The sequence below is a fragment of the Chrysochloris asiatica genome, unplaced genomic scaffold (assembly GCF_000296735.1).
Source record: "Chrysochloris asiatica unplaced genomic scaffold, ChrAsi1.0 scaffold00090, whole genome shotgun sequence".
Classification (NCBI taxonomy): Eukaryota; Metazoa; Chordata; class Mammalia; order Afrosoricida; family Chrysochloridae; genus Chrysochloris; species Chrysochloris asiatica.
In genome coordinates, this window is record NW_006408608.1 from 4389027 (window position 1) to 4402545 (window position 13519).

General features: G+C 52.7%; 1 protein-coding gene across 1 annotated transcript; it reads left to right on the plus strand.

The window, feature by feature from the left end:
- The first annotated feature begins 1842 nt into the window (after positions 1 to 1842).
- ARHGEF19 (Rho guanine nucleotide exchange factor (GEF) 19) lies at positions 1843 to 13164 on the plus strand. The gene is given in 15 exon segments (XM_006866350.1): positions 1843 to 2257; positions 2659 to 2940; positions 3075 to 3110; positions 3142 to 3321; positions 4194 to 4456; positions 5717 to 5877; positions 5985 to 6137; positions 6373 to 6502; positions 6646 to 6720; positions 7224 to 7313; positions 7456 to 7616; positions 9803 to 9961; positions 10372 to 10451; positions 12494 to 12598; positions 13007 to 13164. Coding segments are annotated over 15 exon segments (2448 nt in total).
- Positions 13165 to 13519: the final 355 nt, after the last annotated feature.

The following is a 13519-nucleotide window of genomic DNA, read 5'->3' on the forward strand; positions in this document are numbered from 1 at the left end:
CTCCTTGGAAACCTATACAGGGTCACTATGATTTGGAACCAACTTGATTGCACTTAACAACAACTAGACTGGCAGCCCCTGGGGGCAGGAAATAATTGTCCATTTGTCTCTCTAGTTTTCTCTTGCTTTCATATTTTGCGCTGTCTCTGAGTATTTGGTCTGTTGGAAATTGTCAGTGTCTTTCTGTGTTTCCATCTCTGAGTCCCTGAGTGTCTTGGTGTCTGTGGTTTTTCTGTTTTTTTACTGTTTTGGGGTCTCCGTTTCTGAGTTGCTTTCAAAAGAGTTTCCATTGCTCTGGTCTCTTTCTCCTGGGTTTGCTAGCTGTGTCAGGCTGGGCACTGCCCCTTGACTCTGGGGGGTCCTTGCTGCTAAGCCTGCCCACAGCCAGGCCAGGCTAGGGCAGGCCCCCGCCCAGCCCGCCACCCGCTCCCTCCCTCCTTCCCTCCTGCTTGCCTCACCACAGGGTTTGATGAATCAAACTCTTTGTCTGGGTGGGATCTCCCCCAGCCAGCTGGGCTTCCCCCAGCAACTGAACAGCATCAGCAGAGGGCCTCCGGCTGGAGAGGTGAGGAGCTGTCAGAGGGTAGTCAGTGGAGGGCCGTTGGGCAAGGCCTATGGGGCTCAGATCCCTCACATCATGAGGAAGTCTGTCTTGAGGCTCCGGCAGTCTCTCTCCTCCAGGGATGACTTTCTATCCAGAGATGACCCCTTCAGCCTGGCAGGGTCTTAGTGCTAGGAGTTAAGATGGGGAAGAACCCTCCTCTTACTCCACACTGGGGGACTGGAGCACCTCCCTGCCCTTCTCCTGGGAGAGCCTAGCCTGATCTGGGTGGTGGCCCGCCTGCCAGTCTGTGACTCTCCCAGCCAGCTTGGCATGGGTGTGGGCACCATGAGTGCTGAAAGCTGCAACTTTGAGCATATGATGGGTGGGGCGGGAGGTGGGTGGGAGAAGTGGGGGACTCCCGGGTCAGAGTGAAGCAAGGTCTTCTGGACCTTTATGTTTGTGTCTGCAGTCCAGTGTGTAAGGACGCGTGAGTGGATGTGTAAATATCTAATGGGTCAGCATGTGTTTGTGAGTAAGTATCTCTGTATGAATATTCATGTTGTTAAGTGCCGTCCAGTCGGTTCCAACTCATAGTGACCCTGCATAGGGTGTCCAAGGAGCAGTGGTGTGAATGTGTGAATCTGTGAATTTAAAAAGTCTGAGTCCATCTATGATAGTGTATATGTCAGTGTGTGTGTGTGCACACTTGGGAGAAAACATATACCATCTATGATAGTGTATAATGTCAGTGTGTGTGTGTGTGTGCACACTTGGGAGAAAACATATACCATCTATGATAGTGTATAATGTCAGTGTGTGTGTGTGTGCTTGGGAGAAAACATATAAAACATGGATTTTTATCTGACAATGTTTGCCTCTGATCGTCTGTCAGTATTTGTTAGAGAACATGAGAATCATAGGTGCAGTGTGGAGGTGAGGAACTAGACTGTCTGGCTTTGAATCCTGGCTTTTTACCAAATAACAAACTTTCTGAACCTTACTTTTCTCAACTACAAAATGGGAATAATGACAGCATCTGGCCATAGGATTGTTAATAGGGATTCAGTGAGGTAGTATGTATAAAGCACTTGGCATGTCACTCAGTTCCCAGTAAGTATTAGCTATTACTATGTAATTAGGTGTGTGGATGTGCCTGCACAGATGTGTAGACACATGTGTACACAGGCCATGTCCAAGCCTCCAGGACATGGTGGCTGTCTGGCCAGCTCTGCTGTCCTGTGTCTGGCTCTGATACTCTTTCCCCTGCAGGACCAGGTGGGTGGCAGAGCAAAGGAGGAATGGATTGTGGGCCACCTGCCACCCTCCAACCCCACCTTGCTGAGCCACCTCGCCCTCCTCGCCGCCCAGTGGCTGTGTGTCAGCAGGAAAGTCTGTCCTTTGTGGAGCTGCCCACTCTGCAGCCCCCAAGCCCTGTGTGTCTGGATCTCTTTCCTGTTGCTTCAGAGGAGTTGCAGGCTCCCGGTAGCCGATGGTCCTTGGGGACCCCTGCCCCTCTCCAAGGACTGCTATGGCCACTGTCTCCAGAAGGTCCAGACACCGAGATCTCCCCCAGTGGGGGGATGCGACCCAGCAGGGCTGGCAGCTGGCCTCACTGTCCCAGTGCCCAGCCCCCAGCTCTAGAGGGACCCTGGAATCCTCAGCACCTACAACCACAGCGCCGGGCCAGCCATGGCTCGGAGAAGAAGTCAGCCTGTGAGTCATTCTGGTGGGGAACAGTGGGGCAGATGGGGAAGGGTTGGGTGGCTCTTCTAGGGCACTTTAAGTCACAGAATTCCCAAACCATCAGGATAAGTGGTAGATTTTAATAATCAGGGAACTCGGGCTCAGGAAAGGTGAGTGATTTGTCTAAGGTTAGACAGTGAGGGGCTTCCTAGCACTCTGGCCTCTCTGCCCACTGTAGTCTGGGCACTGTGCTCTTTCTTTCCACTCCTCTTGTATACCCTGATACAGGCAAACCCCCAAAACATTGGCCTTTCCCTTGGACAGAGTGCCCCAATCGCCCTCAGATGCTCAGACCACAGGGCAGCAGCAGGGAGGAGCTTGGGAGAGACCCCAATGGGTGCCAGCTGTGTCCCGGCCCTCACCCACTGCAGGGCGCAAGATGCGGGTTTATCAGCGTGAAGAGACCTCCAGCACCGAGGCCCATGCTGTCTTCCTGGAGCCTGGCCAGGATGAAAGGGCGCAGGCTCTGGGTCCAGAGGAGTCTAGGCCACTGGAGCTGTCCGGGCCCACCAGACTGGGCCTCGAGGGGCCTGAGCGGAGGCGCTTCTCAGCCTCTGAGCTCATGAATCGGCTGCACTCTTCCCTTCGCTTAGGGCGGAATTCAGCCACCAGAGCTCTGGCTGCTGGGCCCAGCACCTGCCTAGCCCGGGAAGGTACCAGCTCTTCCTTTGGGGACCTGAGTAACCCAGAGGGCAGCATGTGGGGTACCTGGTCAGTGGGGTGTGGCACCCCTGTGCACAATGCCACTCTCTACAGACCACCAACCCTCAGTTCTCGCCCTCCTCAGGGAAAGTGTCTGCAAGGGAGTCTCGTGGTGTCAATGGCATGGTGCTGCCAGCCCCAGCTGACCCTAGTGAGGGCCCCGGCGTCTGGTCTGAGCCCAGGTACCACCTCACTCTGGGGTTCAGGGCCCAAGCTGGTCAGGCGAAAAGCGCCCTAATGAAGTCTTTTTCCCAGGTTGGATTTACAGGAAGAGCCGGCTCTGGGCTATAGGTGCTCCAGCGAGAGGCGCCAATCTCGGTTCCTCCTTAACTGTACGTGGCAGGGGGTAGTAACAGAGGGTGGGGGGGCATGGATGAAAGGGCTGGGGGGAATTGTGGAATTGGGAAACTGGGGTTTGAATTGCCAGAGGAAGTAGGGATCATGTGTGGATCCGCAGCGCAGTGGTTAAGTGCTTAGCTGCTAACTCACAGGGACCCACTAGCTGCTCTATGGGAGAAAGATGTGGCAGTAAGCTTCAATAAAAATTGTTATTGCTGTGTTAGTGTTGTCTAGTCGGTTCTAGACTCAGTGACCCTGCATAAGGTTTCCAAGGAGCAGCTGGTGAGTTTGAACCGCGGGCCTTGTGGTTCAAACTTTGCCGTCCAGTGCTTTATCCCACATCAGGACTCCTTGGAAACCCTATGGGATAGTTCTACAGGGTCACAGAAGTCAAAATTTATGCAGAGTGTTGGGTATGAATACGACTAGGGATTATGTGGGAATTCTGTTAAGCACGGTAGCCAAAAAGTTGGCTGTTCAAACCTACACAGAAGAACTTCGGGGTAGAAACCCGGCGATGGGTTTTTTGAGCGGTTCAGCCTTACCCTATTGTTGTTGTTGTGAAGTGCCATTGAGTCGGTTCTAACTCATAGCGACCCTGTATAGGCTTTCCAAGGAGCGGCTGGTGAGTTTGAACCTTTGGGTCTGGTGCATTAACCTACAGAGCCACACCAGGGCTCTGAAAACCCTAGGGAGCAGTTCTATTCTGCACACATGGGGTTATCATGAGTCAGAATCAACTTCGCAGCCACTAACAAGTACAGGCGCTGCCACGCAGTTGGTCCTCTGTGTTTATGGAATGAATGAGTGCGTGAATGACTGAAATCACTGTGTCCTGACCTCGGCTCTCCCCCTCCCCCGCCAGCCATCCTCTACCAGGAATACAGCGACGTGGCCAGCGCCCGCGAGCTGCGGCGGCAGCAGCGCGAAGAGGAGGGCCCGGGAGAAGAGGCGGAGAGCGCGGAGGAGGGGCCCGGGCCGCCGCGCGCCAATCTCTCCCCCAGCAGCTCCTTCCGGGCGCAGCGCTCGGCGCGCGGCTCCACCTTCTCGCTGTGGCAAGACATCCCCGACGTGCGCGGCAGCGGCGTCCTAGCCACGCTAAGCTTGCGCGACTGTAAACTGCAGGAGGTGGGCACTTGGACCCAGTAGGGTGGGGCCTCAAGGGGCGGGGCCCAATGCTTCAAGAGGAGATCTTCTTGCCCGGAGGAGGCGGGGCAGAGAGGGGGCAGGGCTAGGAGTTCTAGAAACTGCGGGGCGGTGGTCCAGAGGCTTAGCTGCGGCTCCGGACCTGCAAACTACAGGAGGTGGGAATGGGAACCAAAGAAGAAAACGGAGCCATAAAAGGAGCGGGGCTGACGGGGGCTGTCAAAGTGGAGGGTGGGCTTTAGAACCTGACAAGATGAGGCAAGTGGAAACGAGGACACAAGAGGGGCAGAGCCATCAGGAGAATAAAGGCAGGGTGGGCTCTGGAACAGGCAGGGTCAAGAACATGGGTAGGGGCAGTGGGGTGGAGCTAATGGAAGGGCGTTCCACAGTTGAGGCAGGGGCTTGGAGATGAGCTAACTAGGAGCTGTCCAGGAGCTTGATGGTACGGGACTAGAAGAAGAAGGGGTGGAATAGGAGGCTTTAAGAGGACTTGTGACGGGCCCTGTAGGATCAGCACTAGACTGCGAACCACAAGGTCAGCAATTCACACCCACCAGCTGCTTCTCAGAAACTATACAGGGTCGCTATGAATCGGAACCGACTCGCCAGAACTTAACAACAACCTCAACCAAAGCTTTGGTGGCTCTGTAGGATAAGCACTGGACTGCTAACCACAGGGTCAGCAGTTCAAACCTGCCAGCGGCTCCTCGGGAGAAAGATGAAATTGTCTTCTCCCATAAAGATTTACGGTCTAGGAAATCCTACAGAGGGTCCCTAAGAGTTGAACTTGACTAGATGACAGTGTATTTATTTGATAGTGGGTTTGAGGAGCCATGGTGGTGCAGTGGTTAAAATGCTCAGTTGCTAACCAAAAGGTTGGTGGTTGGAACCTACACCCACTCCAGGGATAAACGATTTTCAGCCTTGGAAACCCTACGAGCAGCTTTACTCTGTTGTGTAGGGTCACTTTGGGTGGGAACTGATTCCACAGCTGTGTTTTGGGGTTCTTTAGATGGGCTTGGACTACAGTCAGTGTGAGGGCAGTGGGTCCCCTGATGAGTTCCTCATGAAACTGAAGTTGTTGTAATCATCCAGAGGAATAAGGCTAAAGAAAGAGCCAGGATAGATTGCGGCTGTGCCCAAGGAGGTGGTGTCCAGGACCTGGGGGTGGCAGATGTGAGGCCAGGCATCTTGGATGGGGCTGATCTGGCTGCTTTAGCCCTGCTTCCATCTTCCTCTCAGGCCAAGTTTGAGCTGATCACCTCCGAGGCCTCATACATCCACAGTCTGTCAGTGGCTGTGGGTCACTTCTTAGGTTCTGCCGAGCTGAGTGAGTGTCTGGGGGCACAAGACAAGCAGTGGTTGTTCTCCAAACTACCAGAAGTCAAGAGCACCAGCGAGAGGTGAGGGAGTAGGCTAGCCTGGCTGGTGGCAGAGGCTGAGCCTGGGGCTGGCAGAACTCCCAGTCCAGCATCATTGCCCTGCCCCTGACCACTCGCTGACCTCTCAGGTTCCTGCAGCAGCTGGAGCAGCGTCTGGAGGCAGATGTGCTGCGCTTCAGTGTGTGCGATGTGGTCTTGCACCACTGCCCAGCCTTCCGCCGAGTCTACCTGCCCTATGTCACCAACCAGGCCTACCAGGAGCGCACTTACCAGCGTCTGCTGTAGGGACTCGGGACTCTGGAGGGGGGAGGCAGGCAGGGGGTCCCAGGTAGGGGTAGGTGCAAAAGACTGGATGTGGAAAGATGACTCGGGAAGTGGGGCCTGAGAGGGAAGTGTGCCTCTAGGATCATTCATCTCTGAGGGGCAGAAAGAAGGTGCTGGTAAGCACCTGAAGAAATGAAGGAGTGGTCAGGGTCCTGGGTCCACCTGTGACCCTAGACCCCTCCCATTTTTCAGTCTGGAGAACCCCAAATTCCCTGGCATCCTGGCTCGCCTGGAGGAGTCTCCTGTGTGCCAGCGTCTGCCCCTTACCTCTTTCCTTATACTGCCCTTCCAGAGGATTACCCGCCTGAAAATGCTGGTAGAGGTACCTAGTGGGCACCAGGTTGTGGGTGAGGGATGAGTCAACGAGGTGTTATTGCGATCCCCATAGCCCCTTCTGGAAATCCTTGGTGGGTAAGGTCATTGGAAGGACTCATCCTGCTTCATTGTGCTGACCCCACCCTCCAGAACATTCTGAAGCGGACGGCACAGGGCTCTGAAGATGAAGACATGGCCACCAAGGCCTTCAACGCACTTAAAGAGGTGAGCTTGGCAGGGATGAGCCTCCCCAAACCAGTTGCTATTGAATCAACTTGGACTCATGATGACCCAATACGATAGAGTAGAACTGTTGCTAATACAATTAGCGTTTCCAAGACTGTGAAATTTACAGAAGCAGACTATTATGTCTTTCTCCCTCACAGTAGCTGATGGGTTCAAACCATCTACCTTTCAGTTAGCAGCTGTGACTCTGGGAGGGACTGTATGGACAGATAATCAACTACTTCACCACCAGGGCACCTCTCCCTGAACCCTGTTGTTAAGTGCTGTCGAGTCACTTCTGACTCAGAGCGATGCTGTATAGGGTGGGTTTGAACCACTGACCTTGGGGTTAGGAGTCCAGTGCTTATCTTACTGTGCCACACTAGGACTCTATAAGAGTCTCCAGCCTTCCCAGTCTCTGGTCCCCCACTAGGAATCTGAGGCTGAGCTTAGGGAGCCAGGCTGGGGCCTGCAGGTGACCGATCCATCCACGGTCTCCCCAGCTAGTGCAAGAATGTAACGCCAGTGTGCAGTCCATGAAGAGAACAGAGGAGCTCATTCACCTCAGCAAGAAGATCCACTTTGAGGGCAAGGTGTGTACTCCGTCTTTTGGCTTCTCCTCCCCGAGGGGGAACAGGACAGTTCCTTACTGCCCACACCCTCCCATCCCTGTCCTGGGCTCTCTGCTCTGGTGCCCCAGGGCCTAACCTGCCCTCTCCTCTGGCCTACCCCCAGATCTTCCCGCTGATCTCTCAGGCTCGCTGGCTGGTTCGGCATGGGGAGCTGGTGGAGCTGGCCCCACTGCCCGCAGCGCCCCCTGCCAAGCTGAAGCTGTCCAGCAAGGCAGTCTACCTACACCTCTTCAATGATTGCTTGCTGCTCTCCAGGAGGAAGGAGTGAGTTGGGGCAGGTGGGGGAGTAGGTGGGTCCGAGTCACACTCTCTTCTTCCCCACCAATGGTCTCACAACCAGTCTATCACTGGACCCAGGAACCTCACCCTGTGCTGCCAGGATACCCTGAGGCTTGGAGATGAGACTCGAGGGCTGGATCTTGTGTGTGGGGGGGAAGGGTGTGCCATGAAGTCACTTATGATTCATAGTGATCCTGTATATGGTTTCCGAAGTTGTAAGTCTTTACAGGAGCAGAAAGCGTCATCTTTCTCCCGTGGAACTGCTGGTAGTTTTGAACTGCTGACTTGAGATTTGCAGCTCAACTCGTAACCACTATGCTACCAGAGCTCCTGTCTTAGGAGAACTTAAAACTCTCAGCTTAGAGCTTGAGCCAGAGATTCAGAGACAGCTCTGTCCTGAGTAATTACAAAAATGGCCAGCATTTATTGAACACCTATTTTGTGTCAGGCATGATGTATGGATGATTTCCTTTAATCTTCCAAACACCTGTCTGGTAAGTAGGTTCCTTGTTATTCTCAAGATCACAGAGCTAGTAGGAAGAGGAACCAGAAACAGACTAGGTGTACCTGAGGCCTGATCCCAGACTTTTAACCACTGCACTATCCTGTTTTCCACCTGTAAAATAGAGCTTACTACATAAGACTACTGAGAAATTCCTTATGATAGTAACACAAGAAAAGAGCTTATCGTGAGAACTCATTCAGTGTTGTTGTTGTTAAGTCCTGGTTCCGACTCATAGCAATCCCATATGGGGTTTCCAAGAAGTGACTAGTGTGTTGAACTAATTCTGTGGTTAGCAGTCTTGTGCTTATCCTACAGCACTACACACTCAGTGCTAACTATGATTATTATAAGTGAGGGATGAGGGAAGAGACTTCCTGGATGGGATGAGGACACCTTATGCTATGGGAAGACTTCATTTCTGATTTATTCATTTCAATATGCTGTCACTGAATCCCTGCTCTCTACCAGGCTCTCTGCTGGATGCTGTAGATATAAAGATGAATAGAACTTATTATTCTGCGCCCAGGAGCGCTCAGACCAGTGAACACACATTCTGATTGCCACATGATCAGGGATGGAAGGATATAATGGTACTGTGGCAGCCCCTAGTGTAGAGTAAGAATTAGTCAAAGTTTATAGAGGAGGAATATATGCACTGGGTTTTGAAGGATGAGTAGGAGTTTTTCAGGTAGAGAAGGTAGTTGAGGGGTATAGCAAGATCGTGATAGGATATACGAACAGAGCATGATTGAGAAATGATGAGGCCTAAGTATGTAGAGAGGAAATATAGGAAGGGAAGTTGGAATGCTGCAGGTCATGATAGAGCAATTTGGACTTAGTCTGAGGGTGGTAGGAAGTCATAGAGAGTTAAGCAGAGGCTTGTTTGGAGGATGAATTGGAGTGGAAGAGACTAAAGGCTCTTGCTGTTTTCCTGGTGAGAGTAGATGAAGTGTTCAGTTCCAGAAGTAGAAGGAGACTTGGGATAAATGGATTTCAGGAACAAAAAGGAGGTAAATAGCATGTGGCTATTGATTGAGTATGGGGTCAGGAGGAGGGAAGAGATAAGCATGGCAACTGTGTTTCATCTTGGGCAACATGATGGGGTCTTTTCCTGATATGGAGAATAAAGAAGGGAAATACTGAGTTCTGCTGTGAAGAAGGAACCTGTGAAATATGTTCATCAACCCATCTGTCCCATAAGTGCTTGTTGAGCCCACATGTAGACCAACCAGTGTCAGACAGTGGGATACAGAGGCAAGCAAGACCAAGTTCATCCTTCATGGAGTTTATATACAAGTTAGGGAGACAAATACTAAGCTGCAACAAAGCCTTATCCAGTAGAGTGGTCCAGGTAGCTGTTTAGCACTAGTTTGGGGGGAGAGAGAGATTCAGAGGGAAGTTGAAAGTATGCCTGGAGCCAGAGAGTGGTTCCACCACCTTCCACGTCTGTCAGGGAATTGGCAGAATAGAGCTCCCAATTCTTTTTGGAGACTTGGCTGGCCACCACAGAGACCAGTGCCCTGAGCAGCCAAGTTTCCCTGGAAAAGGTGCCAGAGGGACAGACAACTCAGCTTCCTTCCTTCCAGTCAGACTCACCTTATCCTGAGGGTGGGGGCTGAGGGTCCGGACACGGGCCAGGCTGACCTCCTCTCTGCTGATGCTCCAGACTGGGGAAGTTTGCTGTTTTCGTACATGCCAAGATGGCCGAGCTGCAGGTGAAGGACCTGAGTCTGAAGCTCCAGAGCATCCCTGGACACGTGTTCCTGCTCCAGCTCTTCCATGGGCAGCACACCAAGTCCCAGTTTCTGCTGAGGGCCCGGACTGAGTGAGTAGCCTCGGGGTGCGGAGGGTCTGGGGAGGGAGGACCCCAAGTGACTGATCTAGTTCCCAGGGGCCCAGACTTCCCTGGCAGTGCCAGTGGGAAGACAGCTAGGTGGGGGTAGCAAAGCAGTGGTGTGTGCCTTAGTAGCTCCTCCTTGATCTCTGGACATCTCCTGGCTGAAAATCACTGCCTCCCTTTTTTTCTAACTTCAGGGAGGTGGTGTAAGGCAGGACATAGGCAGAGTTGGCCACCAGGGGGCTCTGGTCTGCTGTCTCTTATGTTCAGCGGTGGGAACAGGACTGTGGGCCCCAGGGTCCTGGGTCTGGACATTCTCCTAGCCCTGGTCTCCATGGCCCTGGCACTGGGAAACTGCTTTGCCTGTTGTGACAACTTCACCCCTGCTCATCGTACAGGAGTGAGAAACAGCGATGGATCTCAGCCATGTGCCCCTCCAGCCCCCAGGAGGACAATGAGGTCATCAGCGAAGGGGAAGGTAGCAGCCTGGCAGAGCCAACCATCCCTAGACTCCACATCACCCGGGCTGGGGACGTCATTGCTCCCTCTCTCTCCTTCAGTCCTGGGTGCCACTTTGCTAAGTCTGGGTGTAATAGGGTCAGTGTGGAGAAAGGTCAGCTGGGCAGGGTCTGAGGGATTTACATAAGACAGCTGGCCCCCTGTACACTTTGTAATTTGGAGATTACAAAGCCCTTTTATAGCCTTCCATTTGAGCTCCACAAAAGTCTATTTCACAAGTTATAAAACAGATTCAGAGAGGTGAAGTGACTTGTTCAATGTCACTCAGCTAGTAAATGCCCAGCTGGCACTGGAGCCTAGGTCTCTCTCCATCTTTGTATCAGTTACAAAGAGGACAGGAACCAGCATGAGGAGGGTGGTGCTGGTGGCAGGAGTAGAGGCTTCTCCTTCCTGTGGGCAGTGAGGGTGCCTAGCCCTAGGATAGTCCGATTAGAGGGCCTGGAGATGATGGGCAATAAGGAGCCCTGGTGGTGTAGTAGATTAAGCATTGGACTACTAACTGCAAGGTCAGTGGTTCAAACCCATCAGCTGCTCCTCAGGAGGAACCTGCGGCAGAATCCCTGCTCTGCCCTATAGCATGACTGGAGTTCTGATGCGGCACTGTAGAATAAACACTGGACTACTAACTAAAAGGCCTGTGGCTCAAACCCATTACTCACTCCTCGGAAATCCTATCGAGGGCCTCTATGAGTCAAAACTGACTTGATGGCACTTTGCAACAATAACATAGGATGGCTTCAACTTGATGGCAGTGCGCTTAGTTTCTTAGTTTAAGGAACTCTGGTGGTGCATTGTTTAAAACATTCAACAACTATTCAAAAGGTTGGCAGTTCAAATCCACCAGCTGCTCCATAGGAAAACAAAATGTGTCACTCAGTTTCCATAAAGATCCCAGCCTTGGAAACCTTATTGGACAGGTCTACTCTTGTCCTCTAGGGTCACTATGAGTTGGAATTCAACTCAATGGCAATGGGCTTGGTTTGGGGAGCTTACTGAGCTATTGAAGTGTTTTGAACAGGAGAGTTAGATCTGAGCTTTAGGTTGTAAAGAACAAAGATGGGAACTCTTTTGTACTAAGCATCTGCCTCATGTCATGCCCAGTGCTAGGGAGTCCGTATATACATGGATTTTATTTTATCCTGACGGGTGCCCTGTTAGGTAGGCTCATTTTTTTCTCATTTTCCATATCTGGCAAAACTGAAGCTCAGAAAGGTTAAGTGACTTGCCTAAAGTCACACAGCCAGTAGGTGGCAGAGCTGGGATTCAAGCCAGGTCTGACCCCAAATTCTGTGCTTTCTGGATGCATCTAGCCTCCCTAGTTTGGTAGTAGGAGTTGAGGGCCTAGAAGGGGGTGAATTCTTTAACTGGAGTTAGGAGGCCCATTTGGGCTAGAAACCAAGGGCCTCATTCCCAAGAGGTGGTTCTGGAAGGGTCTGAGAAGTGAAATTTGAGGAGGGGCAGTTGTGAAAAATGCTGGGAAGAGCACTCCTGGCAGCTGGGGGGTGGGGGTGGGAGTTTGGGGAGTTGGGAGAACTTTGATCCTGGGGAGATAGGATTTGAAGTGGAGTGGGAAGCCGTGGAGGATTTTAAACAGGGAGTGACAAGGCCCGAATCGCATTTGAAAGGGATGAGTTGGAGAGAGTACCAGAGTGGTAGCAGAGGGAGGAGGAATGAGCCCTTCTCTTTTGTGGAACATCTGGGGACAGATGGAGGTTGGCTTCTGGAGGTCAGGAGCAAGGTCTGGGATGAAGCTGGGGGCATGCAAGCCCCCAGCACAGAAGCAGTAACGGATGTGGGAGGACCTGGATTCTGCAGGGCTCTGTCCAGAGTGGGAGAGGAGAGGAATGACCAGTTAGGCAGAGTGTGCCAGTGTGGGCCTGTGGCATGGCAGGGGGCAGGGGAAGAGGCAGCAGAGGTCATCCTCCTTCCCCCTTCCTTCCTCCTCCTGCCCCACCCTACTCCATCCTGCTTCCAGGACCCTGACCCTGCCTTGGTTGTCAGACCACCCCCAGGTTCAGTGTGTCAGGACATACAAGGCACTCCAGCCAGACGAGCTGACCCTGGAGAAGACCGACATCCTAGCAGTGAGGACCCAGACTAGTGACGGTGAGAGGGGGGGATCCTATGAAGGCCTCCCACATGGGACTCGGGTGGGTAGGAGGTAGCAAGATGGCTAAGATGTCACAGGAAAAGTTACCTAAGTGTTGATCAGCACATGGGAATCAGGTTAGACGGGAGGAGGAATTTCCCGTTTGTGAAAGTGTTGACTGGTGAGTGACTGGGGACAGTGGGAAATACCCTTTTCAGAGGACGTCAGGAAAAACAGGTCAGATCTTCATCTATGGGACTGCTGGAGGCAAGGTCCTTACTGGAGCTGAGAGATGCTGAGATGATGTCACTTAGGCCCCGGGGGTGCAGACAAGGCTTGCATCAGGGCTGAGGCATTTACTCCCAGGCCGGGGCCTAATGCCTTATTGATGTCACTGATGCTGCCCCTGGCCTGTGTGCCACTAGGATGGCTGGAAGGCGTCCGCCTGGCTGACGGTGAGAAGGGGTGGGTGCCCCAGGCGTATGTGGAAGAGATCAGCAGCCTCAGCGCTCGCCTCCGAAATCTTCGAGAGAACAAGCGAATCACAAGCGCCACCAGCAAACTGGGAGAGCCACCTGTCTGATGTGCATGCCCATCTCCAGGACTGGGTTGGATGGATTTATAGTGTTTTCTGCTGCCGCCAGGCACAAACTAGCCACAGGTGAGGGCAGAGCCTCGGAAAAATGCCCCCATGTCCAGGCTCCTCAGAGTCCACTCTTCAGGACTAAACGCAGTTTCTCCTTCTGGTATGGGACCATGACTTGTGACTTCAGATATCTGACAAAGACTTGGGCCCTCATGCTCCCACACCCTGAACCTGCCAGATTCTTGGTCCCTCTAGCAGGTGCCTGGCTGGAGAAGGTCCTGGTATTGATGGATGTTGCGACTCTCCTCTGCCACCTTCCTGGCCAGAACCTGCGTGGACCCTGGTGCTCTGA